At 42.3% G+C, this 23,762-nt stretch overlaps 1 protein-coding gene across 1 annotated transcript; it reads left to right on the top strand.

The window, feature by feature from the left end:
* The first annotated feature begins 203 nt into the window (after positions 1-203).
* On the top strand, positions 204-22,566 carry GATM (glycine amidinotransferase). The gene is made up of 9 exons (XM_087972644.1): positions 204-550; positions 7,299-7,526; positions 12,039-12,234; positions 14,232-14,422; positions 15,161-15,298; positions 16,788-16,952; positions 18,161-18,224; positions 18,323-18,439; positions 20,360-22,566. The coding sequence occupies exons 1-9, from the start codon at positions 482-484 to the stop codon at positions 20,470-20,472; spliced, it is 1,281 nt and encodes a 426-aa protein (XP_087828770.1). The 5' UTR covers positions 204-481; the 3' UTR covers positions 20,473-22,566.
* The last annotated feature ends 1,196 nt before the right edge of the window (positions 22,567-23,762 follow it).

Here is a 23,762-nt window from a genome sequence, read left to right as displayed (position 1 = left end):
CGAGTTTGCCGTGGCAAGTTGCCCTGCAGCGAGCTGGCTTGGCTGTGGTCAGTTGTCCCATCCACCTAGCAGAATTTTACCCCTTAGCTGGGCTTGGCTCTGGCTTGTTTTGGATCTGGCTAAAGACGTAATTCAACCGATGGTTAGACCCCTGGATCTCGCCGAGAGCTGGGAACGAGAGGCAGCGCCCAGGAACCTTCCCCATTCAGTCCAGCTATAAAAAGCAAGCAAGGAGGAGGAATGCTGCCCCGGGCTAAGTCGGGGCCGCGCTCGCCTTGCCCCCCTACCCACCCTCCCGGCCGAGCCAGCCAGCCAGCCAATGGGCGCCGCGCAAGGGGCGTGCGCAAAGCTGCTCTCAAAAGCGGCCACCCCGCCAGATCTTCTTTGGCTTTAGCCTTAGGTGCGAGCCGGGTCGGTTGCGGGCGCGCACGGTTGCTCCTGAGGGGATTCCCGACCAGCCCAGGGAGGAAAAAGAGCGAGGATGCTGCGCGTGCGGTGCCTGCGCGGAGGTAGTCGAGGGGCCGAAGCCGTGCATTACATTGGATCGAGGGTAAGCGCCCCTGCAAGCCGGCTGGGAAAGCAGCCCCTCTGGCTCCGTTCACACAACCCGCTGAACCCGGCGGCCGAAGGAAACCGCCGCTTTGTGAATGGGCGCAGCTCCTTGATTCTCGGGGAGACGCAGGGAGCCCCCTACCCGAAGTTGAAGCTAAGCCCAGCTCAGCATGTGGTTTGAATTCAAAGCGTTACTGGGGCTTGTCCAGACCTGATTCAGCGCGTTGTGGGCCAACAAACCAGATTTGGGATAGTCTGAGAAAGCGTGGAGGGGCGCAGCGAGGATCGGAGCCAAGAGCGTTTGCTATTCAGGCGAGGGGGGTGGTGGTGGTTTAGCGATCCTAGGTAGCGATCCGAGCAATGCCAGGCATTGCTCTAAGGGTGCGCCGCGGAAACATCTTCCACGCGCAAAGGGCAGGTGATGAACACAGGGAGTTGCGTTGGTGCGCTTTTGAGTGAGATCCTATTTCCTATGGATTCCCCTGAAGTGGAGCTGGGAGTTTAAAATCGAACATAAAAAACAAACAAACCTCAGAGCAAACTTTCGAAGCTTGCCTTTCAGGGGTTTTTCTGCATTGAAGGTCAATTTTGATCCAATCCATTTACAAAGTTTGGAAATTTGGAAGGAAAAATTCAAAGAGGGATTTTCATTTTTGTTTGTAAAAAGGTGACGCTTTTTGCCAATCTTTAGATTAGATTAACAGAGTTGGAAAGGACTTTGTAGGTATAATCCAACCCCCCCACCCCAAGCAGGGCCAAATTTAAATGCCCTTGAAATTCCCATCTTCCCTCTCTCTCCAAAGAGCTTCGTGTCTTTGATCCCTTTTGTTTAATTTTGGTTAAATCCTTCATTCCATTCACACAAGGGAAAAAGTTGTGAAAATGAACTATAACTAAGCCCCCTCTTGAACTAGTAACTCTTCATTTACATTGGATTAGATCTGTTCCATAGACTCTCTGGCCTAAAGTCTAATAAAAGTTTTGATTTCGACTTGTTCCTTGGGAAGAAAGATTCTGCTCACCTTCCCTCCAGCCCAGAAGTCCAGAGTCTAAATTGACACATGTCATTTAGCTGCCTATCTCTGTTGTCCTGGGCAAATTTGGGGATAGTGAGTGTTTCTGTGCCAAAGTTTAATCTCAAGATGGAGGTGTCAACAGACCCATTCTTTTTTTAACATTTTAAAAAAAATTTATAAGTACAAACAATTATCTTCCATTTAACGGTGTGTCATCTGGGTGCAGATACCTTGTGTGACAATAATCAAAATTACTACCATATTCATTACATTGATATTAGTTCTCCATTCTTATTTTGTTATTAATATACATAATATCTCTTACACTATAACAATAACATGTTTAGATCTTTACTTATTATTAGTATATATAATATATCATAACAATCCTTTTCTCACCATGTTTAATTCTATTAAGATGTTTTCCTTATTTCACTACTGTATTAGATGTTTCTAGTTTTCATGTTTTTGCTCTAACCATCGATAAAATAGTTCCCATATCTTATAATATTCAGATTGCGCCTTGTCTTTAATTGCCAGTGTTAATCTATTCATTTCTGCACATTCTAATATTTTCCTAATCATATTTTCATCAATAGGAATATCTTCACTTTTCCAGTTTTGAGCAAATACAATGCTGGCTGCAGTTACTACCTGAATAATTAAGTATATATTCTCTTTACTATAAGTTTCAGGTAACAATTATTTATATGCTCTGCGAGCAAACAGAGAGAGATTTTGGTGTAGTGGTTAAGGTAGCAGGCTAGGAACCAGGAGACTGGGAATTCTAGTTCCATTTTAGGTATGAAGCCAACTGGAGGGAGGCCCATTCCTTCCCTCCAGGCCTTGGGAAGGAGGCAATGGCAAACAATTTCTGAAATCTTGCCAAGAAAACCTATCTCGGCAGTGTCCAGGAGTCAACACGCAGTTGTGGATTTATGCACCCACAGAGAAGGAGACACTGGCCATTTGAAAAACCCTCTGCTTGAAATGGCATTCAGAAATACGAGCCAGCAGTGTGCAGCAGCAGCCAAAAAAGCTAAAAAAAGATGTTGAGGCTCTAGAAAAAGTGCAGAGAAGAGCAACCAGGTTGATTAGGGGACTGGAGACCAAAACATATAAAGAACGGTGACAGGAACTGGGCCTGGCTAGTCTAGTGAAGAGAAGGACCAGGGGAGACAGGATAGCAGTCTTCCAATATTTGAGGGGCTGCCATAGAGAGGAAGGGGTCAAGCTATTTTTTAAACTAAAGTACCTGTAGCCAGACAAGGAATGATGAATGGAAACTGAACAAGGAGAGATTCAACCTGGAAAGAAGAAGAAACTTTTTAATAGTGAGAACAATCAACCAATGGAACAGACGTTGCCCTCGGAAGTTGTGGGAGTGCCATCCCTTGAGACCTTCAAGAAGAGATTGGACTGCCACTTGTCAGAAATGATGTAGGGTCTCTCGCTTGGGCAGGGGGTTGGACTAGATGACCTACAAGGTCCCTTCCAACTCTGATTGTCTGTATCTGATATTTCAGAATTGAGGAGACAAATCTAGTTCATTGTCATCTCTTCATTCTGCAAGTTCAGCAGTGCGAGAAAAAAAATGGACAAGGAAATTTCTGCTTTGGGAAGAGCCCATAGAGGTTTTTCAAGTGAAGGAGAAACCAAGTTCATTGCTCAGGCAGGAAGATAGGAGTGGAAAGACAGGAAAAAACAGCATCGCTCCGTCTCCCCATTTCCTTTCTTGTCTTGGCATGGAATTCTTCATTCCTAGAGAGGCAGCCTCCAGAGTTTCTGAGCTGGATAAAACGTGCTGAACTTTGATAGACGGTTAATCAGCTAATGCAGTGGTCCCCAACCTTTTTGTACCAGGGACCGGTTTCAAGCAGAAAATTTTTGCAAGGACGGGGGGAGGGGAGAGAAGAGAAGGAGGCTTCGCTCTCTCGCTGCTCCACCATCCAAGGAAGAAACTGCTTCAAAGAAGCGGAGGGGTTTCTGTCGCCGCAGCTATTCCGAAGCGCCCGTTTCACCCCCCACTCCCACCCCGCAGCTTCAATCCACAGTGTCCCGTTCTGCCTGCCTGCCTGCCTGCCTTAGTTTCTGGTTGTTTGGGAGCAGCTGAGAATAATAACTATTCACCTCTTTTACTCAGCCGAAGCTGTTCGATTCAACCATTAACGAAGGCAGGCAGGCAGGCAGAACTGGGCACTGCGGGCGGGCGGACGGGGTGGGGGAGAAGCGGGCGCCGGGAAGCTGCGGCGACAGGAAAAGCCCCCGCTTCTTTGAAGCAGTTTCTTCCTGGGCTGGTGGAGGAGCGAGAGAGCGACTGAGAGAGCTGACCCAGAGAGAAGGACAGGCTTCAGTTGCTTCCTCCCTCCCCTTCTTTCATTTGTGTCCTTGATCCCGATCCCAGCAGCATTCACCAAAGGTGAAGAAAGCCGCCATTTTTAAAAAAAATTCTTTGCGGCCCGGTAGAGAAGTGCTCCACGGCCCGGTACCGGTCCAGCGGCCGGTGGTTGAGGACCCCTGAGCTAATGTATAACCGCCAGCTGAGATTCCTGTGTACTGCAAAATGGTGACTTTGCAGGAAGAGACATGCGTATAGTCTAGGGTAGCCAAACATCGGAAGTCTGGAAGCATGTGGAAAAAAACATTGATTTTATTAAAAGGAACAAGATTTCCTGAAATGCAACTCCAGCCTTAGGATTCAGTGGGGATGCATGGAAGAAGACGGGAGGGAAGACAGAATCAGGGAGTGAGTAAGACCAATAATGGCACTTTCCCTATGTCTCGCCGATCCTCGTACTTACAATAGTTGCAGTGTTTCCATGGTCCAGTTACCAAAATTTGAGCACTTGGCAACCAGCATGAACTTACAACAACTGCAGTATCCTGGGGGTCACATTCGTTTTCACACGAGTTTTCATACGTAGTTGAATGCCTCGTATGAAAAGTTTTGTTCACCACACTGTAAAAAAGCTGTTGAGACTCTAGAAAAAGTACAGAGAAGAGCAACCAGGATGATTAGGGGACTGGAGACTAAAACATATGAAGAATGGTTACAGGAACTGGGCTTGGCTAGTCTAGTAAAGAGAAAGACCAGGGGAGACATGATAGCGGTCTTCCAATATTTGAGGGGCTGCCCCAGAGAGGAGGAAGGGGGTCAAGCTATTTTCTAAAGCACCTGAAGGCCAGACAAGGAATAATGGATGGAAACTGAACAAGGAAAGATTCTACCTGGAAATAAGGAGAAACTTTCTAACAGTGAGAACAATCAACCCATGGAACAGAAGTTGCCCTTGGAAGTTGTGGGAGCTTCATCACTTGAGACTTTCAAGAAGAGATTGGAGTGCCACTTGTCAGAAATGATGTAGGGTCTCCTGCTTGAGCGGGGGGTTGGACTAAATGACCTATAAGGTCCCTTCCAACTCTGATTATCTGTTATCCAGGCATTGACCACTCTGTCACTGAAGTCATATTTTCTGCCATCGAGTTTGGAGGTTTACTTTGAGTTTGTATCTATTGTTTGCCTGTGTGTTATTGCGGTTGAAGCTGAAGTAGTCGTTGACAGGTAGGACGTTGTAGAGCAGGGGTCTCCAACCTTAGCAACCTTAAGCCTGGAGGACTTCAACTCCCAGAATTCCCCAGCCAGCAAAGCTGGCTGGGGAATTCTGGAAGTTGAAGTCCACCAGGCTTAAAGTTGCCAAGGTTGGAGACTCCTGTTGTAGAAGATAATTTTGTGTACTAAGCTTAGATCAGACTGTAGGTGTTGAAGTTCTAGGTTGTCCAGATCCAAAATTTCAAGCCTGATAGCATAAGATCTTTTTAATCTTCCCTTTCCATCCTCCAACATGCCTTCTCTGGGGGGGCGGCCAGCTCTTCCCTCCCTCTCCAACCTTCTGCTGACCCAGCACACATGCCTACCTCCCATTTTGGGCTGGGAATGCTGATCATTTACACTCTGCAAGAAGATAGGACATACTTGCTCCTAGGCAACACGTTGGTCTAGTTTTTCCCAACAGCTGGTAGGGAACAAGTGCAGCCTCTTCTACTAAGGGGTTTGGTGTGAGTAGAAGAACTTAGCTAAAAGTTGAAGCTCCTTTTCTTGCAACATTGGAAAGTTGGAAAGGGTGCGGGAAAGCCAGTGATCTTCCAACATGGATGGATCCTGGGTTGATGTAGACACTTAGGCTGGCTGATTCAACACCAGGCTTTGTGACCTCATTCCCAGGCTCTGCTATAAGCTATGGTTTGTTTAAGTAACGTTGCATAATTCTACTGTTAAAGGATGGGTATGTGTGGCACGTTGAGCATAAATTGTGATTCACAAAGCATAACGTGCTTTGCACTGCCCTGGGTGAGATTGACAGCTATGTACATTTGATTCCCAAATAACAGATGGGCTCAAGACATATGTAAAGTTTCCCTTGCTTATTAACGGCAGGTCTCAAATGATCCTAATTTCTCTTGTCTGTATACTTTGCAAAGGAAATAAGCATAAAAATGTGCAAACCAGGGTCTATCGCCTGTGTCTCAATTGAATCACTTTCCTTTGCAACACACAAAATAGAAACTTCTCTTCTTGGGGAACTGGTCAGCCAGCCATTAAGGAGGTATTTATCCAATCCCATACTTCCTAACTCAGCCTGGGATTGGAACTTGAAGCACCAAGTCAGTCTCTAGTGATTAAAACTAGATGGGGTCCAGAAGTGTTTTGGTAACCAATGCATCCACTTCAACTTATGTATCACACTGCTCAGGCTATTTTTTCTCTGAAAGCAAGGTGGTCCGTATTGGATTAGCTGCAGCTTCTAAGTATTCAAGGGCAGTCCTGTGTAAAACTCAATGCAGTAGTCTAACTCACGTTATAGCTTAGTGTGGTAAGATGCAAGAAACTTTCTTTTATGTTAATACGTAGAGTCTGAAAGCAGGGTGAATCCTTCTTAGAATTAAAATTGGATATCGTTTATAAGTACCAGCCAGAGAAAAACCATATCTGATAGGATGCACTGAATTAATTAATCACATCTATAATCTGTAGCGGTATATAGGTCTAAAAGTGTTATTGCTATTCCCAGATTTCTCAGCAGTGGCTCTGCTGGCTGCAGAATTCTGGGAGCTGAAATCAATTCTTAAAAGGTGAAGTTGAGAAACATTGCATGCTTTACTTTAAATACTACTTGATTGAAATAAATCTTCATAATTGAAAGAAACAATCCTTACCTTGCTTGGGTTACAAATAAAAGTGAAAGAAAAACATTCAAGATGGCCTTCTGGATCCTGAATATCTCATTGTGTCAACTCGTAAAACATTCCTATGCCTGTTTTCGAGTTGCCATAAGCAAGGGGTGGGGATGAAATCCAGAAGTACACTCCACGCATATCTTACAAAGATTGTAGCTAGGCTACCGGATCCTCTGCCCATGAAAATCCTTCATTGGAGAATGTGATTGATGACACACCCGGGGGGGGGAGTGGGGAAACAAGGTCATAGGTGACCATTAATCATGTGCGTCAGAGTTGGATTCAACGGGGATAATGCCGGACATGTTGCTCCTAATAAATCCTTTGGATTCTTTTGAAGCTAGGCTCGAGGCTCATGATTTAATTAGGGCAATCGCCAGAACCCTGACACATTGTTTCCTTAGCCTAGAACCCAAAACCTTATGACAGGCCCCATCTAGTCACACCCCTAGGATTTCCCCCCTTCTGATGGTTGTTTTTGCTTTTAAATTCAAGTTTGGAAGAGTCGTCACAGGATGGGTGCAGCGAACTTTCCAGAGCACCCAGGCTGCAGCGGCCTCCACTTCTCCCTGTCCTGCTGCTGCTGCTGAAGCCTCCAAGGTTCCTGATCCTAGTCCAGAAAATTGTCCTGTCTGCTCCCACAATGAATGGGACCCACTGGAAGAAGTCATTGTGGGGAGAGCTGAAAATGCCCGTGTTCCTCCTTTTACAGTTGAAGTCAAGGTGAGTTTTTACTCCCTGAAATTCAAGGAACTTTGAATGTGATAAGGCTGCTTTTTATATCTCCAAATACTGAGGAAGAACAGCCTTATAGTATGTTGGCTTTCTCCTTCTCCTTCTCCTCCTTCCCCTTCCCCTTCCCCTCCTCCTTCTCCTCCTTTTCCTTCTCCTCCTTTTCCTTCTTCTCCTTTTCCTTCTCCTCCTTTTCTCCTCCTCCTCCTCCTCCTCCTTCTTTTCCTTCTTCCTCCTCTCCACCTCCCCCTCCCCCTCCTTCTCCTTTTTAATTTATGCCCACTTTGGTAAAAGAGCCCAAGACACGGTCCATACTACTCTTTCCTCTTTGTGAAGTTTTTCTGTTTATTTATATCCTGCCTTGATTATTATTATTTTTTTCAAATAACTTAAGGCAGTAAACATATGCAACACATTTTCCTTCTATTTTCCCCAAAACAACAACAACCCTAGGAGATGAGTTGGGAGAGGGACTGACCCAAAATCACCCGGTTGGCTTTCATGGCTAAGGCAGAACTCCCCATCTCCTGTTAAATGGCCCAATATCACCCAGCCAGCTTTCGTGGCCAAGGACCTTGGAGGTCTTCTAGTTTAACCTCCAACTCAAGTTGGAGAGCTTATACCATGCTGGAAAAATCCCAAAGGTGCTTTTTCAAGAGACAGCTGGACTCTCTTTGTTTGTCCTTGAAAATGTTTTGCTTCTCATCCAAGAAGCTTCTTCAGGTCTTCAGGTCTTTACTTCTTCAGAACTGAAGAAGCTTCTTGGATGAGAAGTGAAACGTCTTCAAGGAAAAACAAAAAAAAGCCCAGTTGCCTCTTGAAAAAGCACCTTACAGATAGCTGTAGATATTGATTAGAATGACAGATGATAGATATATAGGATAGATAGATATAGATAGGATAGATAGATACATGATAGACAAATACAGATAGACAGAGCTATAGATGTTATAAATTAGAGACAAGATATATAGATAGATATGGATAGATGATTAACAGATATTGATTAGAGACAGATGATGATGATGGATAGATGATAGATAGATAGATGATAGATAGATAGATAGATAGATGATAGATAGATAGATAGATAGATAGATAGATAGATAGATGATAGATAGATGATAGATAGATAGATGATAGATAGATAGATAGATAGATAGATGATAGATAGATAGATAGATAGATAGATAGATAGATAGATAGATAGATGATAGATGATAGATAGATAGATAAGATAGATAGATAGATGATAGATAGATAGATAGATAGATAGATAGATAGATAGATAGATAGATAGATAGATAGATGATAGATAGATAGATAGATAGATAGAATAGATCAGGGGTCTTCAAACTTGACAGCTTTAAGACTTGTGGACTTCAACTCCCAGAATTCCTCCTCCAGTCATGTTAGCTCAGGGATTCTGGGAGTTGAAGTCCACAAGTCTTAAACTTGCCAAGTTTGAAGACCCTTGCTTTAGACTCCCATATGAGTTTCCACAGTGGGAATCCTATTCATTAATATATATATATTACTACTCTTACTACGTTAAGAGTAGTAATGAATGAAATAAATCCATACCACGGTCAGGAGGAAACTTTTATTCAACACAAGCACATTATTACTTTAAAAAAAGTATTTTCTAAAATAAAATTCCCAAACTAAAACATAGCATATTTTTACAGTACTTGTCCTAAACAAAGCTTGTAAAGGCCTCAAGAATTCAGGACCTGCTGAAAACAAAATATACATGCAAGTAGTTTCTATGTAGAACATAAGTAGGACTTTTGCAGAGATTACAGTGAATGGTCAAACTCCTATTGAAGTACCTATTTTATTAATAATTTGGGCCAGAATCTCAACTTATTTAAATCCACGAAGTCCCTACTCTGGGTTACCATATATATATATGGTAACCCATATATATATTTTGCAGCAAAAGCAATTATTGTGCTTTAAAACAACAGAAGGGTGATTGCCTGGGCTTTCATGGATCCAAGTCCACCCAGGGCTATGGACTGTGGAAGCTGAACTCATCACATTTTACAAGCACGGCCAACCCAAACCCTGCTGGATGCAGCGATGGTCTCAGATGACAATTAGAAGAGCTGAAAACAAATGAATGAAAACACAACTTGAAAGTTGCTGAGCTGGCTGTTTGGGGTCCAGTCCACATGACACCAACTTATCTCAGAAGCTTTAGGACTGTTACTTGTTGCTGGAAAAAAAAATCTCTCCTGGCCCTTGAACCGTACATGTGATTAAAACTGCTACTGCAGTCATTCCAGCGGCACAAAACTCACAGCCTCAGGGTCAACAACAATTGGGGCATGGAGTTGAAACCTGTGGGAGGGGTCTACAGGAGCAGGAACAGTCTGTTCTCTAGTCTTTATCACTGTTTCTAGGAAAGTCTTTTCTCCTGTGTACCTTCTCGTAGCCTGCCCAACAGTGATCCCTCTATCAAACCACCTGGTGGAGGGATCGCCTGCCTTGCTCTGTCTGGGTGAAATCGAACAGAATTAGTTGTGATGCTTGAAGAAGCACTTCTGCCCTGTATTAGTGGGGGTGGAGGGATTCCCCTTGTTGCAATTGTGGTGCCGATATGCTAACGATTAAACATACTGTGCAAGACTGCCTACATTCTTTGGCCCCACCCTTTTTTACTACTGGGCATGGCTTGGGGGTGTGGCTTGGTGGGTGTGGCAGGGGAAGGATACTACAAAATCCCCATGCCCTCCCCACCCTACTAACCTGCTTTCCAGCTCCGTTCTCCTGTGCAGGGCAACCAAAGAAGGCCCAGCCAATCAGCTTGGACTCAATAAGAGGCAGAGAATAGATGGAGGCAGGGCCAGTCAGAGGTGGGATTTGCCGGTTCTCCGAACTACTCAAAATTTCCGCTACCGGTTCTCCAGAACTGGTCAGAACCTGCTGAAAACCTCCTCTGCTTTGGCCCCCTAGATCGAAGATCAGCATGAACCAACCCCAGAAGCAGTCGCCTGGATAGCTGAATTGGACCTCCAGTTATGAGGCCACTGTCGTACCCCTGTGGAAGTTTTGTATATAATTATGCGGATTGTGTGCATATGTTTATTTCTCTTCCATCATGTTCTAGTCATGTGCTAAATAAATAAAATAAACAGCCATGTAGATGATATACTTGGGGAAGGATGCACTGGGCTTAGAATTTTGAGGCTTTGACCTCAATGTTCCAAATATACTATAATAGCAATAGCTATTACATCATTTAGCACTTAGACTTATATACCTCTTCACAGTGCTTTACAGCCCTCTCTAAGCGGTTTACAGAGTCAGCCTCTTGCTCCCAACAATCTGGCTCCTCCTTTTACCCACCTCGGAAGGATGGAAGGCTGAGTCAACCTTGAGCCTGGTGAGATTTGAACTGCCAAACTGCAGTCAGAAGTAGATTGCAGTGCTGCATTCTAACCACTGCGCCACTGTGGCTCAGGATATTATGCAATTTAGAATAGGGACCGCTTGTACGATGGGCCTAACAGTCCCAAAATGAGGACAGGAGAAGAGATCCCTCCAGTATGGAACTTTTAACCTGGAAGGCATTCCTTCCATTTAATCCCATTGGGATGGGCCTTGCCTGGACTCACAGCTGAAGTATGCAAAATTGTTCTTTCCTTCTCTTGATGCCTCTCTTCACCCTCTTAATTGTTTTTCAATGACATGCCTTGGAGTTTGAAAATGCACAGATGAATTTCGATAGAAGATAATATTTGTAGCTCAGGGTTGAGCTCCTCGATCCTCGGTGTTCTCTGAGCTTGGTTGTTTTCTTGCAGACATTTTATTACCCAGCTAGGTAACATCATCAAGGCAAAACCCACTCCTGCTTAGCATGGATGATGTTACCTCGTTGGTTTTTTTCTTCTTCTTCTGTCTTCTCATGTTTAGGTCTTCAGGCTAATCTGACACTTTTACCTGGTTTATACAGAGGGCAAGCTCCCAGCATAATGGTGCTAATTTGGGCTTCACATGTTGGATGAACTTGATAATTGTGCTATCTCAACCCTAGCTATCAGTTTAATGAGCCATGGTGGCGCAGTGGTAAGAATGCAGTACTGCAGGCTATTTCTGCTGACTGCCGGCTGCCTGCAATTTGGCAGTTCAAATCTCACCAGGCTCAAGGTGGACTCAGCCTTCCATCCTTCCAAGGTCAGTAAAATGAGGAGCCAAATTGCTGGGGACAAGAGGCTGACTCTGTAAAACGCTAAGAGAGGTCTGTAAAACACTGTGAAGCGGTATATAAGTCTAAGTGCTATTGCTATTACTATTAATGTTTGTGATCCCAGTCATGATTTACTCAACAAAGTGTGATATGGAATTTCCCCTTCTTAGGGGAGTCAGTGATTCTTCTCTGCAAGAAGACGAGTCCTTTTCTTCATCTGTTGGAAAAAAAACATTTGTGCAATTGTCTGTAAATGGTTTGTTTCAGACCGAGTTTGTTTTCTTTTTTCTTTTTTGTTGATTCCCCAGGCTAATACCTATGATAAGTACTGGGAATTTTATCAGAAGTACGGAGGCCAGAGTTTTCCTGAGGATTATATCAAGAAAGCAATTGCTGAGATTGAAGAAATGTGCACTATTTTGAAGATGGAAGGAGTGACTGTGAAGAGGCCAGAAGTTCTCAACTGGTCAACCCGATATAAAACGCCTGATTTTGAATCTACTGGTACTTTTTTACTTTCAACAAAGTTTAGTGCTTTACATCTGGGCGTTTTCTGTAATCTACCCGCTTAATGTTTATAGGTAAAGGTTCCCTTCGCTCATATCTGCTAGTCGTTTCCGGCTCTAAGAGGCGATGCTCATCTCCATTACAAAGCCGAAGAGCCAGCGCTGTCCGAAGATGTCTCCGTGGTCATGTGGCTGGCAGGACTAAACGCCGAAGGCGCACGGAACGCTGTGACCTTCCCACCAAAGGGGTCCCTATTTTTCTACTTGCATTTTTACATGCTTTCAAACTGCTAGGTTGGCAGAAGCTGGGACAAGTAATGGGAGCTCACTCTGTTATGCAGTGCTAGGGATTCCAACCGGTGAACTGCCAACCTTTCTGATTGACAAGTTCAGCATCTTAGCCTCTGAGCCACTGCATCCCTTATTTGTTATTAATGATTATAGTTATTAATTAGATTATAGTTTTTATATGTTAGATTATAGTTATTAATGATTATATTATAGCAATAGCAATAGCACTTAGACTTATATACCACTTTATAGTGCTTTACAGCCCTCTCTAAGCGGCTTACAGAGTCAGCATCTTGCCCACAACAATCTGGGTCCTCATTTAACCCACCTTGAAAGGATGGAAGGCTGAGTCAACCTTGAGCCTGGCGAGGATTTGAGCTGCCAAATTGCAGGCAGCTGGCAGTCAGCAGAAGTAGCCTGCAGTACTGCACTCTAACCACTGTGCCACTGTGGCTCCTTATTATATATACTCATTATTAATGATTATAGAGACACCTTATTTATTATTTTAAACATTGGGTCGCAAAACAACCCATTATGTTCCAGAAACACAATTTTTACTTTTACAGTGAACCTTCACTTATGACCACCACAATTGTGCCCCAAATCTCTGTTGCTAAGTGAGACTATTTTTGCCTTGTTTTATGACCGTTCTTGCCATAGTTGTTAAGTGGATCACTGTGGTTGTTAAGTTAGCAATGTGGTTGTTAAGTAAATCTGGCTTCCTCCATTGACTTCGCTTGTCAGAAGGTCCCAAAAGGAGACCATGTGACCCCCGGGACAAGGCAACAGGCATAAGTACATGACAGTTGCCAAGCCTCTGAATTTTGATCATGTGGCCACGGGGATGTTGCAATGGTCGTAAGTGTGAAAAGTGACCATAAATCATTTTTTTCAATGCCATTGTAACTGCAAATGGTCACTAAATTAACTACAATATGCCAAGGTCTACATGTATTTAAAAAAAATCATTTTTAAAAAATGAAAACAGCAAGGGAAGTGTAACAGGTAAGGAAAATTATTAACAAGGAGGGATGTTAGGAGAATAGCAGAGGCAAGAGAAAGGGAAGGCCAAGTAAAAAACATTAAAAGCCAATGAAAACAAAATAAACTATTTTATAGTATGTTTACAATTAGTATTAGAATTACAATTATTATACCCTATGATTATTATTAAGTGTTGTACCTGATGATTCTTGACTCTTGACGAATGTATCTTCTCTTTTATGTACAACTGAGAGCATTTGCACCAAGACAAATTCCTTGTGTGTCCAATCACACTTGGCCAATAAAAGAATTCTATTCTATTCTATCTATCTACTATGGAGTTGATAAAAACAGGATGGAACTATTGTAGGACATCATTTTCTGAGAACCAGTTTACCTGCTAAATTAGTGCTATCCCCAAAAGATTAATTTCATGCACATCGCCTGTGTGAGTGTGATGTAGAAATTGTTGCACTTTCTTTTCTAAAGCACACATAGGATGTGGGTTGCTGACCATCATGTCTTCTTTTATAACTGGAAAAAAATAATTGCTGGGATTTTGATTATCCTTGTTATATTTTTATTTTAATTTGCATCATGAAAATAGCAAGCGCACTGGAAACTTTGAAAGTTGTGGTTGTGTATCAGCAGTGTGCATTATATACTAAAGCATAGAGATGGAATAACAGGCTATGTGTGTGTTGATTTCCCTGGCAGGCATGTACGCAGCCATGCCGAGAGACATTTTACTTGTAATTGGAAATGAAATCATTGAAGCGCCAATGGCGTGGCGAGCCCGTTTCTTTGAATATAGAGCATATCGCCCAGTCATTAAAGAGTATTTTCACCAGGGAGCCAAATGGACAACAGCACCGAAGCCCACGATGTCTGATGAGCTTTACGACCAGGTAGCATTTTCTGATTCTCCAAAATGATCAATAGGAGAGAATATTTGGGGCTCAGGTTTGATCTAGGGGGTCCTTGGGGCTCTCTAAGCTTGGTTGTTTTCTTGCAGACGTTTCATTACCCAACTAGGTAACATCATCAGTGCTAGAAGGGAGTGGGGTGTGTGGAGTGGAGGAGAAGGAAAAGTGGGAGAAGGAGGACTGTGGGATCTTTGATGTTTTCTGAACTTGATTGTTTTGCAGACATTTCATTACCCAACTAGATAATATCATCAGTGCTAGAAGGGAGTGAGGTTTGTGAAGTGGAGGAGGAGGGAAGGGGAGAGGAGGAAGAGGGGAAGGAGGAGAGGAGGAAGAGGGGAAAGTGACTGTGGGATCTTTGATGCTTTCTGAACTTGGTTGTTTTGCAGACATTTCATTACCCAGCTAGATAATATCATCACTGCTAGAAGGGAGTGAGGTTTGCGGAGTGGAGGAGGATGGAAAGGGGAAGAGGGGAAGGAGGAAGAGGAGGAGGACAATGACTGTCAGGTCTTTGATGCTTTCTGAACTTGATTGTTTCCTTGCAGATGTTTCATTACCCAACTAGGTAACATAATCAGTGCTGGGAGGGAGTGGGGTTCGTTTATATACAAGCGCCTTTTTTCTTTTCTGGGCACTGCACTTTCCTTGCTGCAGTCCCTAAGGCTGTATGCTTGCTGGGTGCCAGGGATTATGCGTTATGTCTGTTTTAAAAATTAGGATTATCCCATCCGCACAGTGGAGGACAGGCACAAGTTGGCTGCCCAGGGGAAATTTGTCACCACTGAATTCGAGCCGTGTTTTGATGCTGCAGACTTCATAAGAGCTGGAAGAGATATCTTTGTGCAAAGAAGTCAGGTAAGTCAATTAAAACCCTCCCCCTCAAGTTTTCCTTAAATCTTATATATCTATAAGTCCTATAAGTGTACGGTTATTTTTTTTTTCTTTTTTTCAAAGTTAACAAGTTCAGCCAAAAGAAAACATGTGTGAACACACTACTATAAATTAAAACAAGCTTTCCTGTCTAGGATAGAAGTAGAATTCACTGTCTCCTGGTTTCTAAGCCAATACCTTAACCGTTACACAAAATCCCTTTTCATCACACCTCACAGTGAGATTAAATTTGGTATAGAAAATAGAATAGAATAGAATAGAATTCTTTATTGGCCAAGTGTGATTGGACACACAAGGAATTTGTCTTTGGTGCAAATGCTTTCAGTGTACATAAAAGAAAAGATACATTCATCAAGAGTCAAGAATCATAAGGTACAACACTTAATAATAGTCATAGGGTACAATAACCAATCAAATCATATTAGGAAACAGACAATAAAAATCGCTATTGACAGTTAAACAATTAATCAGTGGAACAATGTGCCTCCAGAATAGAATAGAGTAGAGTAGAGTAGAGTAGAGTAGAATAGAATAGAATAGAATAGAATAGAATAGAATAGAATAGAATAGAATAGAATAGAATAGAATAGAATTCTTTATTGGCCAAGTGTGATTGAGCACACAAAGAATTTGTCTTGGTGCAAAGGCTCTCAGTGTACATAAGAGAAAAGATACATTCGTCAAGAATCATAAGGTACGACACTTAATAACAGTCATAGGGTACAATAAGCAATCAAATCATATTAGGAAACAGTCAATAAAAATTGCTAGGATACAAGCAACTAAGTTACAGTCATACAGTCATAAGTGGGAGGCGATGGGTGAAAGGATGGGAGGATTAATAGTAATAGTAGTGCAGACTTAGTAAATAGTTGGACAGTGTTGAGGGAATTATTTGTTTAGCAGAGTGATGGCGTTGTCCTTGTGACTAGTTGTTCTGGTGTGCAGTGCTCTGTAGCATCATTTTGAGGGAAGGAGTTGAAACAGTTTATGTCCAGGATGTGAGGGGTCTGTAGATATTTTCACAGCCCTCTTTTTGACTCGTGCAGGATACAGGTCCTCGATGGAAGGCAGGTTGGTAGCAATTTTTTTTTTCTGCAATCCTAATTACTCTCTGAAGCCTGTGTCCATCTTGTTGGGTTGCAGAGCCAAACCAGACAGTTATAGAGGTTTAAAGATTGTATTTACAGGTGTGGACACTGGAATTGCCTGCTAGTCCAATGTTAATTCTAAATAAATGTATTTTATCTTGGCTAGTCATTTTCTACCCAGAAAAAAGAAATTGAACACTGAACTGGGCTTATCCCTGTAAGAGGACTGAATTTACAAAATTTGGGAAAGTCCAAATATCCAGTTTGATTCAGATGATGGAGGGAAGTTTGATTAAGCTTGTATTAAAAAACTTGAATTACAAACCAGATGCATTTTTGCTTTCCTTTCTCCAATGTCGCAGGTTACAAATTTCATGGGCATTGAGTGGATGAAGAGACATCTTGCTCCGGACTACAGAGTCCATACTATTTCTTTCAAAGACCCCAACCCGATGCACATCGATGCTACTTTTAATATCATTGGCCCCGGGGTCGTGCTTTCTAATCCAGACCGTCCCTGTAATGAGGTAATGGGGCTTCACAGGGGAACGGGGAACTTCAGCTAGTCCTTGACTTATAACCTTTCTAACCACTCTAAATAAGAATGATAGGGGGGGGGGAATTGCCTTCCTAGAGATACCAACTTTCTGTATAGTGAGTTTGGGTATGGGAACAAACCGGTGGGCTTGATGAGCTAATTTTGGTGAGCTAAGAAATATAGAAGAGATATTCCATTTGCTGACGTTTCAAATGTGAGGAATAAGTTGGTGTGTGTTGTTTCTCGTGATGGACAACTTTCGCTGTGTTCCCACAACACACCAAAGGATAGGAATACAATTTGCAAACCACATCATGTAGGCCATATATCTTTTTTAAAAAAATCTTCCTGGCCTAATATGTGAAATTATTCAATTGCATAAAATCATAATATAGCAGGACATATTTTTTTTTTGGGGGAGGAAGGGGGCACAGTATGGCTTGCTAGCCATGATTTATGGGTTACTGTGTTATGCAGATCCAATCTTTGTTCTTCAGCATCCTTATCTCTACTTAATGCAATTAAAAGACCGAGGGTCACAATCTGAGGACTTCAGCAATTTCCCATTCTTGCTGCAGCTTTTTTAAAAAGTGCTAAACTTGGACTGTGAATGAAAAAGGAATGTAAGAACATTTAAATACACACTGTCAGCTCTCTCAGGTAAACCAGACAGGAAGCAGGAATAGATGAACTAATTCTTACTTTATTGTAAGGCTGCATTAACAAATTCTTGCAAATCGAAAAGTATAACTTCCTACCGCCAGTCGTAACTGTTCAATCCTTTAGAAAGGTGGATCCTTCCAAGTTTCTTCCTCTGATCATTAAGCCACTGGGGGCTCCTGCCTCTCTTATCTGTTTCCTAGGCAACACCTCGTCCCCTCATTCCTTGACGTCACCCACACATTCCATGACATACACATGCACACAGGAAATCAGACTTTGCTAAAAAGGAAAGAAAGAAGATATTAGCACCAAACAAGATGCAAAGGTTGAAACTGGCATTGGAAGAGAAGCCAATCTTCCATTTTGATCCTATTCTTGGTTGCTGGGCAGATTAAATTGATGATTCACCCATCATTTTTATGTAATAACAGAGAAGCTAAGAGACTTAATAGAAGTGCACAGCTGGAGAACGTATGTAGAAAACAATATGATTTCCAGTGTGAAGCTCTCTGTTTTTCTTCCCGATTCTCTTAGATCGATCTCTTCAAGAAGGCAGGCTGGACAATCATTCACCCACCACTTCCTCTCATCCCTGACAGTAGGTTTGGCTTTGGAAGCCATGACTTGGGAAGCCAATGTTCTATTGTGATGGTTGCATGGTGAGACATCCATGAGTGCTAATGTTTTCATCTCTAGATCATCCACTGTGGATGTCTTCAAAATGGCTTTCCATGAACGTCCTGATGCTGGATGAGAAACGTGTGATGGTAGATGCCAACGAAACCCCGATCCAGAAGCTCTTTGAAAGCCTAGGTAAGACCAATTTAGCTAGATGGGCCAAAATTTCATGGAACAATTATTTTCAGAGTTTGTGTCTGTAGAGCACACGTTTTCCTAAGGATAATTTAACCCAGATTCTTCCAATTCACCATTTCTCCAACTTAAGTGTCCTCCAGAAGCGTGAATCTCTTCTAGATCCAAAGTGCACATTGGAGTTTGGAAGTTCGACATCTTTGAAGGCCACCAAGTCACCAAAAGCTGTTGTAGGCACAAAATGTTGAACTTTACACCTGATCAGTCCTTTTGAGATCTGGAGATATGGCTGGCCTCCTGACCTTGAAGACTCCCATACCCTGATCTTTCTTCAAGGTTAAGAGAAGGCTAAAGCATCTTCATGTTTTAGAGATATGTGAGGTCTCCCTCAAAGAGATACCACTTCATTTTTCTGATCAGCCCTGGGAAAAAAAAGATGTAAGGTGTAAGAGCCATGGTAATGCAGTTATTATAATACAGTCCTGCAGGCTAACTCATGGTTCACTCCAGGAGTTGGATTCTTAGCGCTCAAGGTTGACTCAGCCTTCCATCCTTCCGAGGTCAGTAAAATGAAGACCCAGATTGTTGGAGGCAATAGGCCATGGGTGGGATTCAAATTTTTTAACAACCGGTTCTGTGGGTGTGGCTTAGTTGGTGGGTGTGGCTTGGTGGTCATGTGACTGGCTGGGCGTGGCCAACTCAATATCACTCACATCGAGGTACGCATCTCCTCGCCTGGCCTCTCATGACTGTGGGGATGCTGTAACAGTTGTAAGTGTGAAAAATGGTCATAAGTCACTTTTTTCAGTGCCATTGTAACTTAGAATGGTCACTCCACACAAGCAAAGTACCAGCAAAGGAGGGGAAAAAAACTCCAGAGATGTTCCTGAGACAGGAAGTCTAGTCCTGCCAAGAATGTAATAAGGGTTAATGGAGAGGCAGATTCTGTAAGCAACACCAGAATGTTTCCTTCCTGCCTTCCTTACAGGATTAGGCCAGTAATTTCTTCTAACAACCGGTTCTCCGAACTGCTTAGAATGTTAACAACCGGTTCTAGCGAATAGGTGCGAACCTGTAGAATCCCACCCCTGCAATAGGCTGACTCTGTAAAACCACTTAGAGAGGGCTGTAAAGCACTGTGAAGTGGTATATAAGTCTAAGTGCTATTGCTATGACTCCTCCCTGATTGGACAAACGTTGGGGTCATGGGATTTGAGACCTTCATAGAGTCTTCTTACCAAGGCTTACATGCAGTGCCATAGAAAGCTTATTGCTTTGTATGCCCATGTTTGACTTTTCATTAATTCCATGGGGAGGTGGGGAAATTACCTTCAAGAAATTGCCTTCTCTTCTTTTGTCTGCAGGCATTTCTTTTTTTTTTTAACATATAAAAGTTTTTATTTTAAGACAAACATATACAAAGAAACATAAAAATGTAAAACTGTCTTCCATTTTATATACATACAGTGTGTCAGTTGGTTACAAATCTTTTGTGCTATCCTTTTGTAGTCATTACTCACAGTTTATATAAATTTTCCCATTGTCAAACTAACATATGTTTATATATTTATCAGTTATTTATCATCCATGACTAAACTATTTATTCCATCGTTTTATACAAGATATTCCAAATTTTATTTTAAAATTTATATTGTACTTTCATCCAATGGTTATATATGTCTGTATTATATTTTATATCAATCTATTGAACTTCTATTACAAAATTATCTAAGCTATTACATTACCATGTCTTTTCGTCCAACCATTGATAAAACAAATCCCATATCATAGAAAATTGCTTATCTTCTTGCTCTCTAATTTTAAATGTCAATTTACTCATATCAGCACAGTCCATAATTTTGTTAATAACTTCCTCCTGCATAGGTATATTTTTTTCATTTTTCCAATTCTTGCCTGCAGGCATTTCAACCATCAAAGTGAACATCCGCCACGCCAATTCCTTGGGAGGAGGGTTCCACTGCTGGACCTGTGACATACGTCGCCGTGGCACCTTGAAGTCTTATTTTGATTAGGAGGAGGTCTGTCTGAAGCACAGGCCACCATCCAATGGGAATACATGAGTTGTAAGATGAAGAGGGTAGCTTCCCCTGGCTCCTTTAAAAGAAAAATCAGCGTAGATGCATGAGTTGCTGTGCTTTGAATCAGGTTCCTCCTCCTCCTAACTTGTGCCCTCCCTATCCCCAGGTGCATCCTAAGGGTCTATTTACACATGATGAACTGGGAACTAGGACCATAGGTAATTAGTGCTCCTTGATAGATGATTGGCATTGGAGAGATTGCTTCCATTACTTGGGCAGGTATTCTGCGATTTACACATCTGAGTGGACATTGTGACTATATACACAGAAGCAAGTGTTGTGTTTTTGAGTTAGTTTACTACAAGCTGATAGGGCTGCAGCCTTATTCACAAAATTGACCTCTTTACATGGTCGTATTACATGCCTACACAGATAACATGCCATCAGTGAAGATGGGGGAAAAAACCCTTTCTTGTCATACGCAACGTTGAATAGTCTTGTTTCATCATGACCGTAGTCATTTAGGCCCATGACTGCTTAAGCCAGAAGAAGCATAGGACATCAGGGCCCTTAAGAGTTGGGATGGGGCTAAGTTCCATAGGCTCAACATTTCAGGACCAAGGAGAGCAACTTCATGCAGGTGGTCCTTGTCTTATGAAAACAGTTGTGGTTGCAACTTCCATTGCTAATGTAGTCACTTAATGAGTCACATCCTATTTTACAACCTTTTTTTGCCATGGTTGTTAAGAGAATTCCATGGTCATTAAGCCAATCTGGCTTCCCCCGTTGAGTTTACTTTGTGTAAATCCCATTGAAAGCAATATAAAGGTCCTACAGTCTTCGAATACGCAAGGGCCTTCCTAAAATAATGTGTAGCGAGCTGGCCCTTAGACCGGAGAGGGGGGTCTTCCAGCTGGCATTTTGGACAACATCTGGACTCTCCCTTTTTTTAATCTTCACTCCAAGAATATGCAGTTTTGTGATAACCTCCTAGATTCCTGAGTTTCATGGCTGACATTACAAATCTACCTCTGTTGAAACCTATTACAGGAAGGCAGCTAGAAAAGATTAATTGAATGTGAATCTTTCCAATCCCATTTAATAGTCTTTAAGGTTCGATCAGAAGATGATACAATGTGTAATTTAAGGCAAGACAGAAAAACCAGAGATGGGCCCAAATTTGTACTACTTTTGTATTTTACACTATTTAGGTTAAGATAATTTTTTTTACAAAATGCATTCTTATGCAGATGTTACTTAAACTACACCAGGCTTGTGAACTGCTGACTTTTATAAACCTTGCTAGACCCAATGATTGTATTAGACTACAGTCCCCATTACTCCCAGCTAAAATTAGAACAATTAATCAATGGGACAGGTTGTGGAGGCTTTTCAGACGAGATTTGACAACCATTTGTCTGAAATGGTACAGATTCCAACTGAGCAGTGGGTTGGACTAGAAGACCTCCAAGGTCCCTTCCAATTCTGTTATTCTGTTTCTCTGTTAATGTCCAGTTGCTATACTTTGATGAGAAGTTATATATGGTGAAGGTCACATTTGGGCTTGTTGGCAGTAAAGTGAAAATTATTCATGTTCTGGATATCAGATGCATGGAGCTTTTCCCCCCACCAAGAATGGGTGGCTATTAGATGGATCAAAAGAGAGATTTGCATTGCTGGACAAGGAAGATATTTGTCCTAGAAATGTATGATTTGTCTGCTCCCCAACGTAAGTCATCACATATAGCTGCTTCAGAAGAATTATATCCACTGCTATCTATTAAGTCTCTAAATGCTTCCGTTTAATTCCCTTTTTCCCAAATCTTTGATTAGATGCCTCTAGTCTGAAAATGCTTCCCTCCCAATGTATTTCCAGTCTTTTAGTATTTTGTACCCTTTTCATTTTTGCCTTACTTTGTTTCAGTCTTTCCTTGATGGGTGCCAATCTAACCCAGGTTGTTTGGCAGAATCTGTTTACATAAATCAAATGTACTTAATAATTCTTGGCAGAAAGCACATGATTAACCTAATGCTACCTAAAAAGGATTTATCTATGTATTTATGCCAATAAAACACCTTTGCACTCATGCAGTTTTGAGATTGTTTCTTTCGTATGCTACCAGGTTGATTGATTTTTTTTTACTTCCTGGGCAAAATATTTTGACAGTGATTTACTGGAGCTCAGAGGCTGAACAACTCCATTGCCATGTCTTTGCATGTAAAGGTAAAGGTTCCCCTCACACATACGTGCTAGTCGTTTCCGGCTCTAGGAGGCGGTGCTCATCTCCATTACAAAGCCAAAGAGCCAGCGCTGTCCGAAGACGTCTCCGTGGTCATGTGGCCAGCATGACTAAACACCAAAGGTGCATGGAACACTGTTACCTTCCCACCAAAGGTGGTCCCTATTTTTCTATTTGCATTTTTTACGTGCTTTCAAACTGCTAGGTTGGCAGAAGTTGGGACAAGTAACGGGAGCTCACTCCGTTACGCGGTGCTAGGGATTCGAACCGCCAATCTTTCTGATCAACAAGCTCAGCATCTTAGCCACTGAGCCATGGCGTCCCCTTTCTTTGCATGTGGCAGACCTCAGATTTAACATTTGGCATCAGAGTAAGACTGGAAACTTTATATGTAGTCCTTGTTTAGCAACCAAGCTTTGCACCAGCCACCACTGTCACAAAGTGTGGAATTGTGTGATTGCAACTGGGCTTCCTGCTTAAAAGTGACAAGACTAAACAGTTTCATACTTTTCACTCCCCAACCCTTTGGAATGTTCATCCTGATGCTGGGATAATTATCAAGTTGGAATTAATGTATGTATTTACATTGGAGAGTCATAAGGTCATAAGGCAGTCCCGGCTACGATGGTTCGGCCATGTGAGTCGCGCCAAGGAAGAATCCATCATCAAATCTGCGATGAAGGTGATTGTCGGAGGAGCGAGACCGCGTGGTAGACCTAAGCAACGCTGGATGGACACGATCAAGGCCGATCTAGAGATCGCGAAGGCAGACCCGACATACGTGGCAGACAGAGAGGTGTGGAAGCAGTACTCAAGGACATTAGCGGACCTCGCCAGAGCGCGAGACAAACGCTGAAGAAAAAGAAGAAGAAGAATTTACATTGGAGAGGAAGGGATTATAAAAGAGTAAACAAACATGCATGGGGAATACACATTGAAAGTGTGAATCTGACTGTTCTCTCCCTACTTCGTTCTAAAATTAGCAAGTTGGAATTAATGTATATATTTACCTTGGAGAAGAAGGGATTATAAGAGCGTAAACAG

The sequence above is a fragment of the Notechis scutatus genome, chromosome 11, assembly GCF_049901735.1.
Source record: "Notechis scutatus isolate UNSWTSFEM ecotype Mainland chromosome 11, rNotScu1.2, whole genome shotgun sequence".
In the NCBI taxonomy this organism is placed as follows: Eukaryota; Metazoa; Chordata; class Lepidosauria; order Squamata; family Elapidae; genus Notechis; species Notechis scutatus.
This window is presented reverse-complemented; position numbering and strand designations above follow the sequence as displayed.

Coding starts and splice junctions, on each gene's coding strand:
- GATM (XM_087972644.1), top strand. CDS start 482: ATGCTGCGCGTGCGGTGCCTGCGCGGAGGTAGTCGAGGGGCCGAAGCC. Junction 12,235..14,231: donor GCCTGATTTTGAATCTACTG/GTACTTTTTTAC, acceptor TTTCCCTGGCAG/GCATGTACGCAGCCATGCCG. Junction 18,225..18,322: donor ACTTCCTCTCATCCCTGACA/GTAGGTTTGGCT, acceptor TTTCATCTCTAG/ATCATCCACTGTGGATGTCT.